Source organism: Pseudorasbora parva, chromosome 6, assembly GCF_024679245.1.
Source record: "Pseudorasbora parva isolate DD20220531a chromosome 6, ASM2467924v1, whole genome shotgun sequence".
Classification (NCBI taxonomy): domain Eukaryota; kingdom Metazoa; phylum Chordata; class Actinopteri; order Cypriniformes; family Gobionidae; genus Pseudorasbora; species Pseudorasbora parva.
The window spans coordinates 41,832,768-41,850,919 of record NC_090177.1 but is presented as its reverse complement, the minus strand read 5'-3'; the positions used below and the strand labels follow the sequence as shown (position 1 = coordinate 41,850,919).

Genomic DNA, 18,152 nt, shown 5'->3' with positions numbered 1-18,152 from the left:
ATCATATCATATATCATATCATATATCATATATCATATCATATCATATCATATATCATATCTCATATCATATCATATCATATCATATCATATATCATATATCATATATCATATCATATATCATATCATATATCATATCATATATCATATCATATCATATCATATCATATCATATCATATCATATTAGAGAATGTCATAAATCATATACGGGTGATTCTTAGACTATGGGCACTGTTATGTTCTTTGGTATTATTTACAAAAATACATATAATTTTGGACAGATTCCTCTTTCTTTGTCAAACTAACAATAAACTCACCTTAATTATAATTTTTTTACCATAACTTTCTATTTTGATTTTTCATACTTTTCAGCCTCCTTATAGGTGTCAAAATCACAGTTTTTTCCTTGTCGCACACCCAGACTTTCTAACTTCAACAATGAAAATACAGTTAAAGAATATGACTTATCTGGAAATGCACCTGAATTAAGCACTAGTAAAATCATTAAAATACGTCAGGCTAGTATTTAAAGCAGCACTTGGCTACTTTTGCTCTCGGGTCCCCCTACAGTTTGGAAAAAATAATGTCCTCAACTACTGTCCTAAGAGCTGTCATCCTACAACAGGGGATGCCATCGCGCGTGCATTTGTTGACATGATAACCCTGATAGCCCTGAACTAGTGATACGTGGGTCGTCTCATAACCCGCGGACCCCGTATGTCTATTTAATGGTCGTGGGTGCAGGGCGGGTTGTAAAAATATATACAGTGGTGCTGTGCGGGCCAAATAACTTCATAAAAGCGTCCCGTGGGTCGGTGCAGCACTAACAGTTCCCCTGAACACTGCAAGAGGAGTTCTTCTGGCGTCGCGTGTGAAATGTCTTCATCCCAGGTAACGTTACAGTCAGTGGCATATTCTTCAGCATGTCATATGAATATAATTTCATGGGTTTTATTTTTTTCAAACGCCAAATAATCACGATGCTCACGTTTACAAGCCAGCGTCATTATAGTAGTCTATTGGTTAGCGTTTTACAGAATCTATATGATACTTCAGTTCAATGTTTGAGTGGTAGCTCACCGTAACAAGCAGGACAGCGTCGGTCGGGCACGCCTCCTTCAGCTCACGCCGACGAGCAAACGCTGGTCACATGTTGATCCTCGTCCTGCCTTTAATCCCATCACTTTTTCGTTTCCTCTTATTGCTTTCCTCCAACAAAACCTTTTCTTTCTTTTTTGTCTGTGCTGCTTCGGACATGACTATATTATCCGGCGAACAAAGTTGGGCTCGCACGTCCGAATGTAAGGAAGTGTGGGTGTTGGTGGAAGTGACGTATATGCCGTAAAGCAGTCGAATTTTGTAGTTCTTTTTGTTCTCGGGTTACTACCCGAAACCCGAAGTTTAAAAGTACGATTAAAAACGATACAGACCCCGTCAGGCTATGGCAGACGTGCCATTCAACCTATTGTAAGTCGATGTATTATCACAAGAGTCTTAAAAAGTATATTATGAAGGTTGAAAAGTTACCTAGTGCTGCTTTAATGGGAGACCACATCAGTATTACTTTTTATACAAAATATAGCTGTCACACAGTATTAGTGTAGCCTTTTCCACCTCAACACTATAATTTCCATTGAAATAATTTGTGTGAAAGATTTTCTATTTCTATATTAAGTGACATTAGAGCACATGTTGGACATGGAGGGAATTTAAATTTTCATCAACAACAAATGAAGAAAAATCAAGCTAAATATGCCTATTGCTTGAACAGTTAATATATTTATTATTCTATGTAATTTCCAAACATGCTGTACCTTCAAGGGTATTTTTTTAAAAAGCTAAACATTTTAAGTTAGATAAAAGTAATTTGCATTTATAAAATGCTAAGTAGTTTGAAAGCTAATCATGAAGCTATCTTCCATTTTTCACAAAAAAAGCTACAGAAATGTAAATCCACCACAGTCATTTCAAAAATGTTAAATAATAACAATTTGTCTTGTAATCTAAGTAGCTCTTACAGACCTTAAAACTTAAACTATACACATTTATTTAAACTTATGAGACTGTGTTATGTGACTTTAGAACAAGTTTTTTTTATTCAACTTCACATGGGTAAAAGTGCCCCTCGTCGAAGAAACGTCCATACACCGATCAGGCATAACTTTATACATCCTGATTTTGTGTTGATCCCCCTTTTGCTGCCAAAGCAGCCCTGACCTGTCGAGGCCTGGGCTCCACTAGATCCTTAAAGGTGTGCTGTGGGATCTGGCACCAAGATGTTAGCAGCAGATCCTCTATTAATGGGACTTGTTTGTTCAGCACATCCCACAGAGGCTCGATTGGATTGAGATCTGGGGAATTTGGAGGCCAAGTCAACACCTCAGACTCGTCGGTGTGTGCTCCTCAAACCATTCCTGAAGCATTTGTGTGGTTTGTGTCAGGAGCATTATCTGCTGGAAGAGCCACAGCCTGGCCATGTGTTCCCCAAGTAAGGAACAACACGCCATCCACGTGCTGTAAAGAAAACGTGACTCGCTCAAATCTTACCCTTGCCCATTTTTTCTGCTTCTAACACATCAACTTTGAGGAAAAAATGTTCACTTGCTGCCGAATATATCCCACCCACTAGAAGGTGCCGGATGAAGAGATCATCAGTGTTAATCACTTGACCTGTCAGTGGTCATAATGTTATGCCTGATCTGTGTAATTTCATATCATATAATTTCATATCATATTATCATCATATCAATCATATAATTTCATAAAGGTTAATATGGATAAAATAAATGCTACACATTTTTTTATTATTGAAGGATTAGAGCAATAATGGTGCAGCACCACTCTATTTACCTTTGTGTATGGGATTTTTTTTTTGCAATCAAATAATAGATTATTACTACCAGTATTAGATTTATATAATTTATTATTTAACCTCAACGTAATCAGACCAAACCCACACATAAAAACCGCGCCTTCCAAAGACATGCCAGCCAATCCGATGTCAGCAATTCCAAACGCCCAAAATGATTGACAGGCAGAGTGCCTTCTCTGATTGGCTAAAATGCCCCTCCCCCTAGATATGCGTGGTTTACACACACACAGTAGAGATTTCACAGATGAGAGGAAGGTTTTAGTGATCTATCAATTTATAAAAAATATTATCTTTTCGTTAAAATGATATAATAACAATAGCTTAATTTAAATAAAATATTATAGAACGCAATGATCAACACGTAAACGGTAGTGCGCTCTGAACCAGTTTCGCCTCCACTGCGCAACGTCATATTCACAAACTGAAGACGCGCTTCGGAATTGTACATAATATGCTACGCAATTTACGCAGAGCTCAGAGTAATGGCGACTGTGCCACACCAGCTCACAAGACTAACAAAATGAAGCGACGGAGGGAGTACCTATGTTAGCAGAGGGCCTTTAGAAGGGTTTGCGGGTGCGGGACGGCAGCGAGAGGACGGGAGTTGAGGACTTTCATCCGTTCAGCGCGATGATAAAGCTGAAGTCTAACCAGACGCGCACGTATGACAGAGACGGCTATAAAAAGCGCGCGGCCTGCCTGTGCTTCAGGACCGAGCGCGAGGAGGAGGTGACGCCATCAATCACTGCTGTCTTTATTTACTTCACCAAACTGAACTCTAAATGCAATCAAATAATAAGTGTAGCGTGTGTAGTGCTAGAAGTAGAGTTGTACGCGTGTATATGATGAATATGTGTATTGTAAGGCAACAGAGTGATTTCTGCTCATGTCTTTTTTTTTCGACAGTCACTTCTGTAGTAAAACTTAACTAGAATTTCCGCCAGTATTAACTTACGGTTATTGTCACTATTGTAAACACCTAAATTACTCCATACATGGGTTTAGTCTGATCTTGCATACACGGGAGCATGATCGTTATCGGTTCAATTGACTGTATTTATACCTTCACTGTACCATAGTAACTTGTATTGCCACCCTAGTGTTTGGTGTAAGAAACTTTCTTTGTCATATTGGTTAGCCTATTTTTATGACCATGGTAGCTAACACTAGGATACCACAGCTGTAGTAACAGTCACAAAAGTAGCTGTAGTATGATTGAGTATAATGAAACATTTAGTGTTGCATAATGTAAGCACACTGTTTGTCGTTCACTTTATCGGTGTTATTAAAGGAGTAGTTCACTTTAAAATGAAAATTAGCCCATGCCATGATTTACTTTCCCTTAAGCCATCCTAGGTGTATATGACATTTTTCTTTTAGACAACACAATCAGAGTTATATTAATTAACAAATATCCTGACAGTTCCACACTTTATAATGGCAGTGATGGACCCATTGAGTTTGATGATCAAAAAAGTGCATCAATCCATTATAAAAGTGCTACACACGGCTCCAGAGGTTAATAAAGGCCTTCTGAAGTGAAGCGATTGGTTTTGTAAGAAACAAATACAGAAAAGTGTACCTAGCGCGACGAGGACAACAGACATAGCGTAGCATAAAGCACTGTTCACATCGCCAGCGATTTTGTCGCTGCATTTTGCCAGTGCCAGAGATTCATGTCACTAGTGGGCGTTCCCTCTGCGGGTTGCCGATAAATGTCATTAAAGGGATACTCTACCGCTTTTTCATATTAAACTGTCATTCCCTTATCTAAGACGAGTTGATACATACCTCTCTCGTCTCAGTGTGTGCACTTAATCGCTCTGACGCGCGGTGACATTCTGATAGCATTTAGCTTAGCACGATAAGCACAGTTCTTTCACTATGGTACCAAACAGAGATCACGTTAGAAGTGACCAAATGCCTCCACGTTTCCCCTATTTAAATACAGTTACATGAATAGCTGAACGACCAAGTTCAATAGGTGAAATAACACTTCTGAGAGTACTTCGACTCGGCGCAGTAAAAAGTCCCGGCTGAAACATCCTCCCTCACATCTCCCCCAAAAATGAGACAAAAAAAAATCAAGAAATCACAATGTATGATTTTTTTTTACTATTTATTTGTATGATACAGCTGCAAATAAGTATTTGAACACCTTAGAAAATCAATGTTAACATTTGTTACAGCACCCTTTGTTAGCAATTACAGAGGTCAAACGTTTCCTGTAGTTTTTCACCAGGTTTGCACACACTGCAGGAGGGATTTTGGCCCACTCCTTCACACAGATCTTCTCTAGATCAGTCAGGTTTCTGGCCTGTCGCTGAGAAACATGGAGTTTGAGCTCCCTACAAAGATTCTCTATTGGGTTTAGGTCTGGAGACTGGCTAGGCCACGCCAGAACCTTGATATGCTTCTTACAGAGCCACTCCTCGGTTATCCTGGCTGTGTGCTTTGGGTCATTGTCATGTTGGAAGACCCAGCCTCGACCCATCTTCAATGCTCTAACTGAGGGAAGGAGGTTGTTCCCCAAAATTTCGTAATACATAGTCCCGGTCATCTTCTCCTTAATACAGTGCAGTCGCCGTGTACCATGTGCAAAACACCCCCAAAGCATGATGCTACCACCACCATGCTTCACAGTAGGGATGGTGTTCTTGGGATGGTACTCATCATTCTTCTTCCTCAAAACACTTTAGTGGAATTATGACCAAAAAATTATATTTTGGTCTCATCTGACCACATGACTTTCTCCCATGACTCCTCTGGATCATCCAAATGGTCATTGGCAAACTTAAGACGGGCCTGGACATGTGCTGGTTTAAGCAGGGGAACCTTCCGTGCCATGCATGATTTCAAACCATGACGTCTTAGTGTATTACCAACAGTAACCTTGGAAACGGTGGTCCCAGCTCTTTTCAGGTCATTAAAAAGCTCCTCCGTGTAGTTCTGCGCTGATTTCTCACCTTTCTTAGGATAAGAAAGGTGAAAAAAATCCTTTCTTTAGATAATTAGGATTATTGAGACCCCACGAGGTGAGATCTCGCATGGAGTCCCAGTCTGAGGGAGATTGACAGTCATGTTTAGCTTCTTCCATTTTCTAATGATTGCTCCAACAGTGTAACTTTTTTCACCAAGCTGCTTGGCAATTTCCCCGTAGCCCTTTCCAGCCTTGTGGAGGTGTACACTTTTGTCTCTAGTGTCTTTGGACAGCTCTTTGGTCTTGGCCATGTTAGTAGTTTCTTACTGATTGTATGGCGTGGACAGGTGTCTTTATGCAGCTTACAACCTCAAACAGGTGCATCTAATTTAGATAATAAATGGAGTGGAGGTGGACATTTTAAAGGCAGACTTAGTAGTTAGTTACACCCAACACTGGCCGTGATGTGTGAGTGATGAATAGCTCATGTTTTGTTGTGCTAGCTCTTGGCCTGAGTCCTGATGTGTGTGTGTGTGTGTGTGTGTGTATTTGTGTGTGTTAGGTGCTGTTAGTGAGCAGCAGCAGCCATCCAGATCGATGGATAGTTCCTGGAGGAGGGATGGAGCCCGAGGAGGAGCCCAGCGTTGCGGCTGCCAGGGAGGTGTGTGAAGAGGTAGGCCTGCTTGAAGAACACTTATTTGAACTTGTTATTGTGATAACGGACGCAAGGAGAATCACACCAGGGTCGAATGATGCTTAAAGAGTTAGTTCACCCAAAAATGAAATTTATGTCATTAAAGGGTCATGAAACCCCCTCTTTCAGCTCAAATCCACCTCGTAATCTTTTTGAAAAAGGCTACTTAAATGGGCGTGGATGCCGGTGAGAAGAGGGGAGGGGGTTAAATATGGGGTTAAACGTACCGAAATGCAGGATTTTTAAAGCTGGCAAAATTAAAGTCCAATAAAATACACTGACAACTGTCTGTTTGACCTTTAAAAGTAACCGAATGCCTGCTACATAATATTAGATTTATCGGAATTGTTTAAAATATAGAAATGCACATACACAATTATTATTGTCATTATACATGTATAATTATGTTTGTATACACAGTATAAATGCATATTTAAAAAACAACAACCGTTCCGTAGCCTACATAGAGCCGAGATCTAACTTGCGTCCCAGATTGAACACCCATAATCAAGATGGACAGTGAAGTCTACAGTGATAGCAGTACAGAGGGCTCTGCTGAGGTGGGACTTTTCTCCTCGTGAAACCCCAGGGGAAGATACTTCAGATAGCGGTGCAGGTCCTCAGTCCTATCAATTCGAACCATTAGCTCATGCCGTGATTGTGGAGGAAATGCTTGTTACACACAAGCACAACTTTGTGGTAGGCTATCGCTAGTTGATGGCCAGCCAACTCTCCGCAGCCAAAGACTAGCCCTGGCAGCATCGCGGGGAAAGCCATGCAACACACCCGAACCTTTACACCAGGGAAACAAACACTTACGACCCATGATCGTAAACTCCTCTCATCTACTCCGTGAACACGCAGACTGTCACTTCTGTCATTTGAAAGAACCACGTGCTGTCATGAATAATTAAGAGACGGTGTCTTCTCATAGAATAAGAAAACTCATTCTCATTAATAATAATGAGACACCGATGCGTCACGTAGCACTATTAGAGCGATGGTACGCCACAAGCTGTGACATGGACGCAATGTAGTTTTTAAACCCGGAAGACGAAAATAGGGTGAAAAACATAAAAATTGACCAGATTCCCCTTTTAATTAAATCTAACAGATGCTAACATTGTTCAATGATGTTCAACACACATACCTCTCAAAAATTTAGCTGTAGGGTTTCATGACCCTTTAACTCCTCACACTAATGTCGTTCCACACCCGTAAGACCTCCGTTCATCTTCACACACAGTTTAAGATATTTTATATTTAGTCTGAGAGCGTATGCAAGTGTATGCACACTATACTGTCCATGTCCAGAAAGGGAATAAAAACATCATCACAGTAGTCCATATGATACATCAGTGGGTTAATTAGTCTCTTGAAGCATCCAAAATACATTTGGGTCCAAAAATAACAAAAACTACGACTTTATTCAGCATTGTCTTCTCTTCCGCGTTTGTTTTCAATCCTCAAATAAAGATTCAAACGGTGATCAAATGATTCAAATGATTCGGATCGTGTGTCAAACTGCTGAAATCTTTTTATAAATTTTATAAAATACAAAATAAATATTTGTAAATATAATTGTTCATTGTTTACTTATACAATGGAAAATGCTACAACACATTAGTATAAGTAAAATTGTGTTTTACCCAGATTAATAAATGCTATTAAAGTATTGCTTCCTGTTAACTCATGATGCCAGTGCATTAAGTAATGTTGGCAAATTGAACTTAATTGTTAGAATTACTGTTTTTAAAAGGAAGAATGTGGATTTGTCTTTTTTTTTTTTTGCAGTTTCACCGTTAAGTCTGCAAACACTCACATGTCTGCAAATCATTAGCAAGGCTGTTCTCACATTCCTAAGATTAGTCAAATAATAGGAACTGTTCCAAATATGAGGATTACTGGTCAAAGCCACAAACACAAATGATCTTAGGTTTACTTGACAAGCACTTTTGTTTGAATATTTAGTTTGCGGCAGAACATATAGGACTAAATCTTATTTTAAACATGTTGTGTTTTAGATTAAATGCTTCGCAATTGGTTCACATTAAACTTCAGAGAACTGTCTTTTGCTTAAATAAGATGTGTGACTGTAACATGAATTTAGTGTTTCACTCTATATTGTTTCCTTTCCACAGGCAGGCGTAAAAGGCACATTGGGAAGATTGGTAGGCGTTTTTGAGGTGAGCATTTTCTGATGGGAAACATCAGTCAAACAGAAACTGTCACATGACAGTGGATTACAGAGGGGCTTTAGTGCAAATTGAAATTAAAAAGATTTAGAGAATAAAGTTGTAATGTTTTGAGAATAATCTCATGATTTTACAAGAATACAGTTTTGAGATTAGTAGAGATATTTGTGACCCTGGAGAACAAAACCAGTCCTGCGTCTCTTGGGTATATTTGTGGCAATAGCCAACATGACATTGAATGGGTCAACTCCATTTTTCCTTTTATGCCAAATTTTATTTGTGTGTGTGTGTAATGTGTGTGTGTGTGTATACAGGTCCTTCTCAAAAAATTAGCATATTGTGATAAAAGTTCATTATTTTCCATAATGTAACGATAAAAATTTAACTTTCATATATTTTAGATTCATTGCACACCAACAGAAATATTTCAGGTCTTTTATTGTTTTAATACTGATGATTTTGGCATACAGCTCATGAAAACCCAAAATTCCTGTCTCAAAAATTAGCATATCATGAAAAGGTTCTCTAAACGAGCTCTTAACCTAATCATCTGAATCAACTAATTAACTCTAAACACCTGCAAAAGATTCCTGAGGCTTTTAAAAACTCCCAGCCTGGTTCATTACTCAAAACCGCAATCATGGGTAAGACTGCCGACCTGACTGCTGTCCAGAAGGCCATCACTGACACCCTCAAGCGAGAGGGAAATTTAAAAATTTAAGTTAAATTTTTAGCATTACATTATGGAAAATAATGAACTTTATCACAATATGATATTTTTTGAGAAGGACCTGTATGTATATATATGCATACAGGGAGTGCAGAATTATTAGGCAAGTTGTATTTTTGAGGATTAATTTTATTATTGAACAACAACCATGTTCTCAATGAACACAAGAAACTCATTAATATCAAAGCTGAATATTTTTGGAAGTTTTAGTTTTTAGTTTTAGCTATTTTAGGGGGATATCTGTGTGTGCAGGTGACTATTACTGTGCATAATTAATAGGCAACTTAACAAAAAACAAATTTACACCCATTTCAATTATTTATTTTTACCAGTGAAACCAATATAACATCTCAACATTCACAAATATACATTTCTGACATTCAAAAACCAAACAAAAACAAATCAGTGACCAATATAGCCACCTTTCTTTGCAAGGACACTCAAAAGCCTGCCATCCATGGATTCTGTCAGTGTTTTGATCTGTTCACCATCAACATTGCGTGCAGCAGCAACCACAGCCTTCCAGACACTGTTCAGAGAGGTGTACTGTTTTCCCTCCTTGTAAATCGCACATTTGATGATGGACCACAGGTTCTCAATGGGGTTCAGATCAGGTGAACAAGGAGGCCATATCATTAGATTTTCTTCTTTTATACCCTTTCTTGCCAGCCATGCTGTGGAGTACTTGGACGCGTGTGATGGAGCATTGTTCTGCATGAAAATCATGTTTTTCTTGAAGGATGCAGACTTCTTCCTGTACCACTGCTTGAAGAAGGTGTCTTCCAGAAACTGGCAGTAGGACTGGGAGTTGAGCTTGACTCCATCCTCAACCCGAAAAGGCCCCACAAGCTCATCTTTGATGATACCAGCCCAAACCAGTACTCCACCTCCACCTTTGTGGCGTCTGAGTCGGACTGGAGCTCTCTGCCCTTTACCAATCCAGCCACGGGCCCATCCATCTGGCCCATCAAGACTCACTCTCATTTCATCAGTCCATAAAACCTTAGAAAAATCAGTCTTGAGATATTTCTTGGCCCAGTCTTGACGTTTCAGCTTGTGTGTCTTGTTCAGTGGTGGTCGACTTTCTGCCTTTCTTACCTTGGCCATGTCTCTGAGTATTGCACACCTTGTGCTTTTGGGCACTCCAGTGATGTTGCAGCTCTGAAATATGGCCAAACTGGTGGCAAGTGGCATCTTGGCAGCTGCACGCTTGACTTTTCTCAGTTCACGGGCAGTTATTTTGCGCCTTGGTTTTTCCACACGCTTCTTGCGACCCTGTTGACTATTTTGAATGAAACGCTTGATTGTTCGATGATCACGCTTCAGAAGCTTGGCTATTTTAAGACTGCTGCATCCCTCTGCAATATATCTCACTATTTTTGACTTTTCTGAGCCTGTCAAGTCCTTCTTTTGACCCATTTTGCCAAAGGAAAGGAAGTTGCCTAATAGTTATGCACACCTGATATAGGGTGTTGATGTCATTAGACCACACCCCTTCTCATTACAGAGATGCACATCACCTAATATGCTTAATTGGTAGTAGGCTTTCCAGCCTATACAGCTTGGAGTAAGACAACATGCATAACGAGGATGATGTGGTCAAAAGACTCATTTGCCTAATAATGCTGCACTCCTTGTATAATAGCAGTAAAATGGCTACTTGAATCAAGTAAATGTAATATAATTACGGATTAGATCGATGTGAGTGCTCCTCGTCAACATATAGTCTAGCTTTTGTTTTTGTAGTTATTTTAACCCCTGCTGTAAATTGGTAAGCAATTAGCAAATTGATTTATTTGGTTTTGAATGTAATATTTACATTTTAACCCCTTTTTTTGCGCATTGCCTGCATTGTACTTTCACTATATTTTTCATTGCACATTCTTTAAAGGAAAATATCAGGCAGGATTTGGCTTAAAATGTTTTTTTTTTTTTTTTTAGATTTTTTACAATTCGTAACTATTTTGTTTTTCTTCTGATGAATCAAAGAGTTAATGACCAGATTAATTGATTGTCAAACATTTGTTGAAACCCTTTTAATTTGTCACTAAAACATAATTGATTTGAGTATTTTCTGTGAGGCTGTTGCTTGTGCTGAAACGAGTTGTTTGTCTTTACAGAACAGAGACAGAAAGCACCGAACGTATGTCTATGTTCTCATCGTAACTGAGGTTTTGGAGGACTGGGAGGATTCTGTAAATATTGGTAAGAATTTGAGAACAATTAATAAGTTAGCTTGTGCTGCGTTCACCACACTTACGAGTTAGTAGTTGAGCCAGATTGATTTTGGTGGGCCGATATTACAGGGTCCCCGCGGAGTCTTAAAAAGTCTTAAAAGTATTAAATTTCAAAATCAAAATATAAGGCCTTAAAAAGTCTTAAATTCGCGGAAGCATTTCGTTCTAGGTCTTAAATAATGTTAAACAGGTCTTAATTTTCCTACGTCCATGTAACGCTACCTCATTGAAACTCTCTCGCCTCCCGCAGCACGCGAGCACGTGTGTGTGTATGTGTGTGTGTTTGTTACGCGGTGTTTGTAGTTCTTTCTTTCGCTAGACCAACTATTGTTCGCTCTATTACAACTACAAATTAGACAAGCATGCCACGTGTATTGCAGCAAATCAGCTTTCGTGTTATTGGCACGAGCCTCTTTCTGATCGTACCCCACAGACACATAAAACGGATTTTATTCTTCAGCTGAGTCTGGCTGTTGCAGTTCCGCGATCGTGAACGCGAAGGCGAATCTGTCTCACCATCTTGCTTAATGACCATATAAAAGTATAATATACCCGATTGCACTAAAAGAGTTAATAACAGTGATGTAAACTCCGAACTCCGATGTCAGGCTGCGTGTGTTTGCTGTCTGTCAGCTCTCGCGCGAGTGTATTGAATGTGTTATTTCTTGGCTCATTACCCTAAGGTTACTTTTGAACGATCAAATATACACATTATGCATATGTCTATATCCTGATTTGAGTTAAAAAGTTTGGGACGTGTCAGTAAGCACTGGATCTGCGCATTAGTAAGCTCTCAAATTAAAAAGCAAACTAATATAGCTTAACAACAACACAAACGGGGAAACAGCGCTTACACTTAAAGGAACACTCCAACTGTTTTAGAAATAGGGCTTATTCAACTTTGGTACTTAGCTACATTTAGATATGTGGGGAAATGCATTTTAAGCTAAGCTAGCAGCGACCCTGCCAAACTAAAACAATGCATGCACTGAGCCATGCATTTGCCCACATATCTAAATGTCTAAAGAAGTTGAATAAGCCCTATTTCTAAAAACGGTGGGTGTTCCTCTTTGTAGATATGCATCTTTATGTTGTATTTATTTGTCCTATTGTCATTTTTTTATAAGTATACATTTTATTACTGACCGATTACTTGATTACGTAATCACTTGAATTTTTTTTACTTATATTAAGCAATTATTGCTGTGGTTTACTTTTAAGATGTTGGTTCCCACCCCAAGCGATCGTGTTATTAAAGATAGATCGCACACAACTGAACCAGCCTTTTTTGATAATAACAAAACAAGATTCATGCATTTTGTCAGTTTTATTGCCATGTGTGACTATTGTGCATTTAACATAATACGTCAATATTGCATCCTAATTATTTTTAAAAAATAAAAATGTTTGCAAATCTATGGAAGTGACCACCACAAAATAAAAACTAATTTTGGTCTATATATATATATATATATATATATATATATATATATATATATATATATATATATATATATATATATATATATATATATATATAATATATATATATATAATATAGATGTCCCGATCCGATCACGTGATTTCAGATTCGATCGGAATCGGACATTACATCCCGATCAGGACTCGGATATAATGTATATTCTTGGTTGAGCTGAGCATGATGACGCATCAATAATATGGGTTGTAACTTGAAAATAATGCTTTATGTATGTTTCTGTAGATGGAAACACGTGCTGGCTCCTCGGTGATACATTACAACAGCACTAATATCACCCGTGTATATTCGCCAGAAGACGCGAATGAGAACGCGTGCGCTGATCTGTCTCTGTGCATCATCCGAAAGCGCGCACTCGTCTCACAGCGCGCAAATATTGAGTTCTCTTTCAAGTCTTGCGCTTAAACGGACCAACTCACACAAGAAGTATGTCAGCATGTCCATCTTGATGAGTATCCAAGCAGACATAGTCTGAATATGCCTTAAGAGGACTTTATACAGTCGAGAGAGATGACGCAGAGCCTTCCATTAGCCAGTAGCCTTTACTGCGGTCTGTTTAATGTCAAACAAAAGAGAAGGAATCACTCACTGCTCTTGATTGAATAGCTTTTGTGGGGATTATTCTTTAATTTAAACAGTTAAATATGCAGCTATTTTACATTTCATTAGCCTACTTTTATTCAATTTCTCCTAAAAACTAATGTTAGACCTATAAAAACCTGAAAAGCATTGTTAATTACACTTCAGTCAAATTACTCTTCAAATATTTTTTCCCCAAAGTTGATTTATGTCATTGTAGGCAGTTATCATCACAATGATTTCATTTAAAGTGTTTGTTTTTTAAATAAGTTTAGTTTTAGTTAGTTATTTGATGCTATAAAACCAGCTGTGTGATGTCATGATTGAGAGCTGAGATCGAAGTCTTCTCTGAGTGAAGTTGTCACTGAGGCACTAACAGATTTTTTTCGGGATTTTTGGGAGCAGATTATTTAATTTAATTTAATTTCCATAACTGTTTATTTCACACCAACATAATTAACTGTTCTGCATCTATGAGAGTATGGGTGTGCTTTTGATATTTTGATATGTGCGTTGTACTCCCTGCTCTGCGCAACTCCGGTCCCGGACTTTTTTATATTTACTGTAGCACTAAAATCCAAAAGTGAAGAATTTATGTTATTTTTTACTTGATTGTTTAAGCTACCTCACAGAAGTGCTCTGTTTGTTAGAGTTGTTGAATGTTAAAATAAGGTGAATAAAATAAAAAATAAGGAACATCCTGGTTCGTTTTTTCGCTCTTCTTTATTCTTTTTTTATGTATTATAGAAGTATCGGATCGGGACTCGGTATCGGCAGATACTCAAAATCAAATGACTCGGACTCAAGGGCAAAAAAACCTGATGGGGACATCCCTTATATATGCGCTAATCCTGGTGGGATTGAGATATGAATAATAAGTTTACTAATACTTTGTTCAATTTAAATAAATTAAATAATATAATTTTAAGTAGCCTAATTGAGTGATTCTGCATTTCCTATGAATGTTTTTTTATTGCGTGATATAGGTCTTAAATTTTATTCATAATGGTCTTAAAAAGGCCTTAAAAAGTCTTAAATTTGACTTGGTGAAACCTGCAGATACCCTGTATTAGGGAGTATAAAAAGTCAGATATCGATGGATAGTCTGTGTTTTGTCAACTTTCCTATTGGTGTGTCCAAACTTTTGACTGGTACTGCATATATAAATTTTTGCAATAATCACTCAAATGTGGTGATCAAACACGTACTAATGTAACATGTAGAGGCAGGGTGTTTAACAATTCACTTTATTATCCAACATGAATACAACACATAATCAACTCACTGTGTTTACGAGGATACTCGCTGAGATGAGCATTTTGACTTTAATTTGCGTGCATGTGTCCGTTTAAGCTCAAAAGAAAGAACTGAATGCGGTTCAGGTTTCACGTTGCAGTTCTCTTGCGCTTGATGGGTTAGGGTTAGGGACTTAAAGGGTTAGTTCACCCAAAAATAATTAGCAAATTTATTCAGCATTGTCTTCTCTTCCACGTTTGTTTTCAATCCTCAAATAAAGATTCAAACGGTTATGAATCAGCGGATAGAGTCATGATTCGGATCGCGTGTCAAACTGCTGAAATCATTGTGACATTGGCGATCCAAATCATGAATCGATTCACTGATTCATAACGTTTGAATCTTTATTAGAGGATTGAAAACTAACCCGGAAGAGAAGACAAGTCGTAGTTTTTGTTATTTTTGGACCAAAATGTATTTTCGATGCTTCAAGAGATTCTGATTAACCCACTGATGTCTCATATGGACTACTGTGATGATGTTTTTATTCCCTTTCTGGATATGGACAGTATAGTGTGCATACAGTTGCATACGCTCTCAGACTAAATATAAAATATCTTAAACTGTCTGTCTGAAGATGAACGGAGGTCTTACGGGTGAGGAACAACATTAGGAGTTGATTGAGGAGTTAATGACATAAATTTCATTTTTGAGTGAACTACCCCTTTAAACAACGCAACACACTCGTCTCCCCAACATTCTGGAGAAATAAACCAATCAGATGACGACTTCGAAATTGTTTCCGGATAAGTTTTCAATGTGCATCCAGACGTTCAGCCATTTGTCTGCTGGACAAACTACATAAGTACACCATTTACAATGGTTTTACAATTATATATGTACAAAAATGTTCATCTTATTGGCATATCTGCAGCATATACTCCGATCTGATATATCTCTGACATTGACTGACGAATCGATCAGGCTCTAGTTGGCAGAATCCGAAAAATGTTCTCTTTTGTCAAAACCATAGTTATGTAATTAAGTAATAAAGTGTGAGCTACTTCAGTTGAACTTGGATATAATTATTTCTGCAATTTAGTTTTGCCAATGTTACCTTATGCGCATGCTTGTATTTTTGTATTTATTTTGTTACATTTTTGCCGTGACGTGCACTGCCATAGAAACACACTAGTGAACGAAAGTGTCATCTAATTACAGCAAGTCGGACACAACGCAAATGCAGAATTTCTGGTGTGTTTTGTCCACAGGTAGGAAAAGGGAGTGGTTTAAGACAGAAGACGCCCGGCGTGTGCTGCAGTGTCATAAACCTGTGCAAGCGTCTTACTTCGAAGCCCTTCAGCAGGACTGTATGGCCAGCAACGGCACGGCACTGGTGGCCACATATAACATTAATCAAAACTCTCTCTCCAGCATCAGATAACCACCACAACTAACAGAAGCCTCTGCAAAATCATCCTCGATTTTCTACCTGTTCTGAATTCCTCTGCAACCACTATCACTTTTTTATATCTATATATATTAGCACATTAATGGCAACATTGAATGAAATCTGATTGCATTTTACCAGCCTTTTAGTGTTCAGATAAAGAAAACAGTCTGGGAATGTGTGAGGATGAGAGAGAAGTTATAGAATAGTTTGCAAATGAAAGTGTTTTAACGAATACTTGCATGAGATTCTCATTTCCTAGCGTCGGGTTTATTGAATGCAACTAAACCTTTGTCGTGTCTTGAAGTAGTGGTGTTTAAAGAGAAAGCTGTCCGAAGTGTTCGTAACGATGATGTTGTGTAACGGTTGGCCCTTTTGTTTGCTGTTGTGTAGAGGTGGCCGAATGTTTTTTTTTTTGCATGAGCATGCCACGCATTAATAATCTTTAAACACAGGGAGTCTTAGGTTTTCGTGATGTGAACTGAACCGAATGTAGATGTTTTCTTGGTAACCGTGATGGACGGGGCCATTCGACTGCTGTTGCCGTTTGTTTAGCGTATATATGCTGTACGTGGTAAAATCGCATATTCATCGTTTTTAGTTCTTTGAACTGCTAAACAAAATGTCTTAAAGTGATCAAAGTAGTGTAAATCAGTCTTTTTGCCAATATTACATATCCAAGGTACTTTTTCAAGAACACGTTTGCAAAATGCTCTGTTGGAGGGGTTTAGGGGTTACCACTTTTACCATTTTTGATAGAAATTGAAGGAAAGTCTAGTGTGGTGGTTTTTCTGGGTCTGCAATCCTAGATGTCCTGGACGAAAAAGGTTTCCACGTCAGAATTGGGTCATTTAAATAAGTGGCTTCGCTGGTCGGTCCAGTTCACTGAGTGCACTTGTTTTGTTGTGGCACAGCAGGGGTGTCCAAATCCTGGTCCTGGAGGGCTACCACCCTGCAGATTTGAGCTCCAAACTGAATCTAATGCTGCGTCCCAGTTCGCCTACTTATACGATGCCCTTAAAGTATGTACTCTTTGTGAAGAAAAAGTACATACTTTTTAGTGTGTAGCAGTAGAGTATGCAAGCTTCGGGACATACTACTTCGTCATCTTTAGCGGACTCCCATCCCGTCACCTGCCCTGTCAATCATCGTCAGATTCGTCACAGTTCAAATCCTCAAATCTCCTGCCGTATCGGAGAGAAATGTAGCCGCTCGTTGATCTGCCGTGTGTGTCTTTAATGCAGAGGCTCTCCTCATGTGTTTGCAGTTTAAATATAATGACGCATTTAAAAGTTAATGGCCAAACTTGTCATTTCAAAAGTGCTCAATGCTGCTGCAGTTGAAATATAATGTGGACAACACTGAATAAATATATTTTTGTCAGGTTAAATACTGATAGTTGGTCACTCAAACCCCTTAATCTAAACTTCTCTACTTAACCGTCGGACTCACACATCTGTCATGTTTGTAGTTTTTTGACACTTTTTTTTATCTGCGTTTGTAGTTCTAATCGAATCCTCGTCCAACTCACAATGGGTTGTGTGGGTAATATCAGCCGTATCGTTGAGTAATATCAACGATATCTATCGTTTAGAGTGCATCGATCCGGACTTCGAATACAGACCGGCAATAGTAAACCATCCGGGTATCTTTGGAGTACTCTTTTCTACATACTACGATTTGGGACATACTAATTCTATTTTCGAATACTATTTAGTATGGATAGTGTGCGAATTGGGAC

The 18,152-nt window shown here is 38.5% G+C and overlaps 1 protein-coding gene across 1 annotated transcript; it reads left to right on the top strand.

Annotated features, from left to right (window-relative positions):
• Positions 1-3,314: 3,314 nt before the first annotated feature.
• nudt3a (nudix (nucleoside diphosphate linked moiety X)-type motif 3a) lies at positions 3,315-17,449 on the top strand. Its single transcript, XM_067446957.1, has 5 exons — positions 3,315-3,601; positions 6,355-6,465; positions 8,628-8,672; positions 11,532-11,616; positions 16,233-17,449. Exons 1-5 carry the CDS (start codon positions 3,503-3,505, stop codon positions 16,403-16,405), a joined length of 513 nt encoding a protein of 170 aa, XP_067303058.1. The 5' UTR covers positions 3,315-3,502; the 3' UTR covers positions 16,406-17,449.
• Positions 17,450-18,152: the final 703 nt, after the last annotated feature.

Excerpts from the sequence above, each read along its gene's own strand:
- nudt3a (XM_067446957.1), top strand. The coding sequence starts at position 3,503 with ATGATAAAGCTGAAGTCTAACCAGACGCGCACGTATGACAGAGACGGC. Across the intron at positions 8,673-11,531 it reads GATTGGTAGGCGTTTTTGAG|AACAGAGACAGAAAGCACCG; the intron begins GTGAGCATTTTC and ends TTGTCTTTACAG. Across the intron at positions 11,617-16,232 it reads GGAGGATTCTGTAAATATTG|GTAGGAAAAGGGAGTGGTTT; the intron begins GTAAGAATTTGA and ends TTTTGTCCACAG.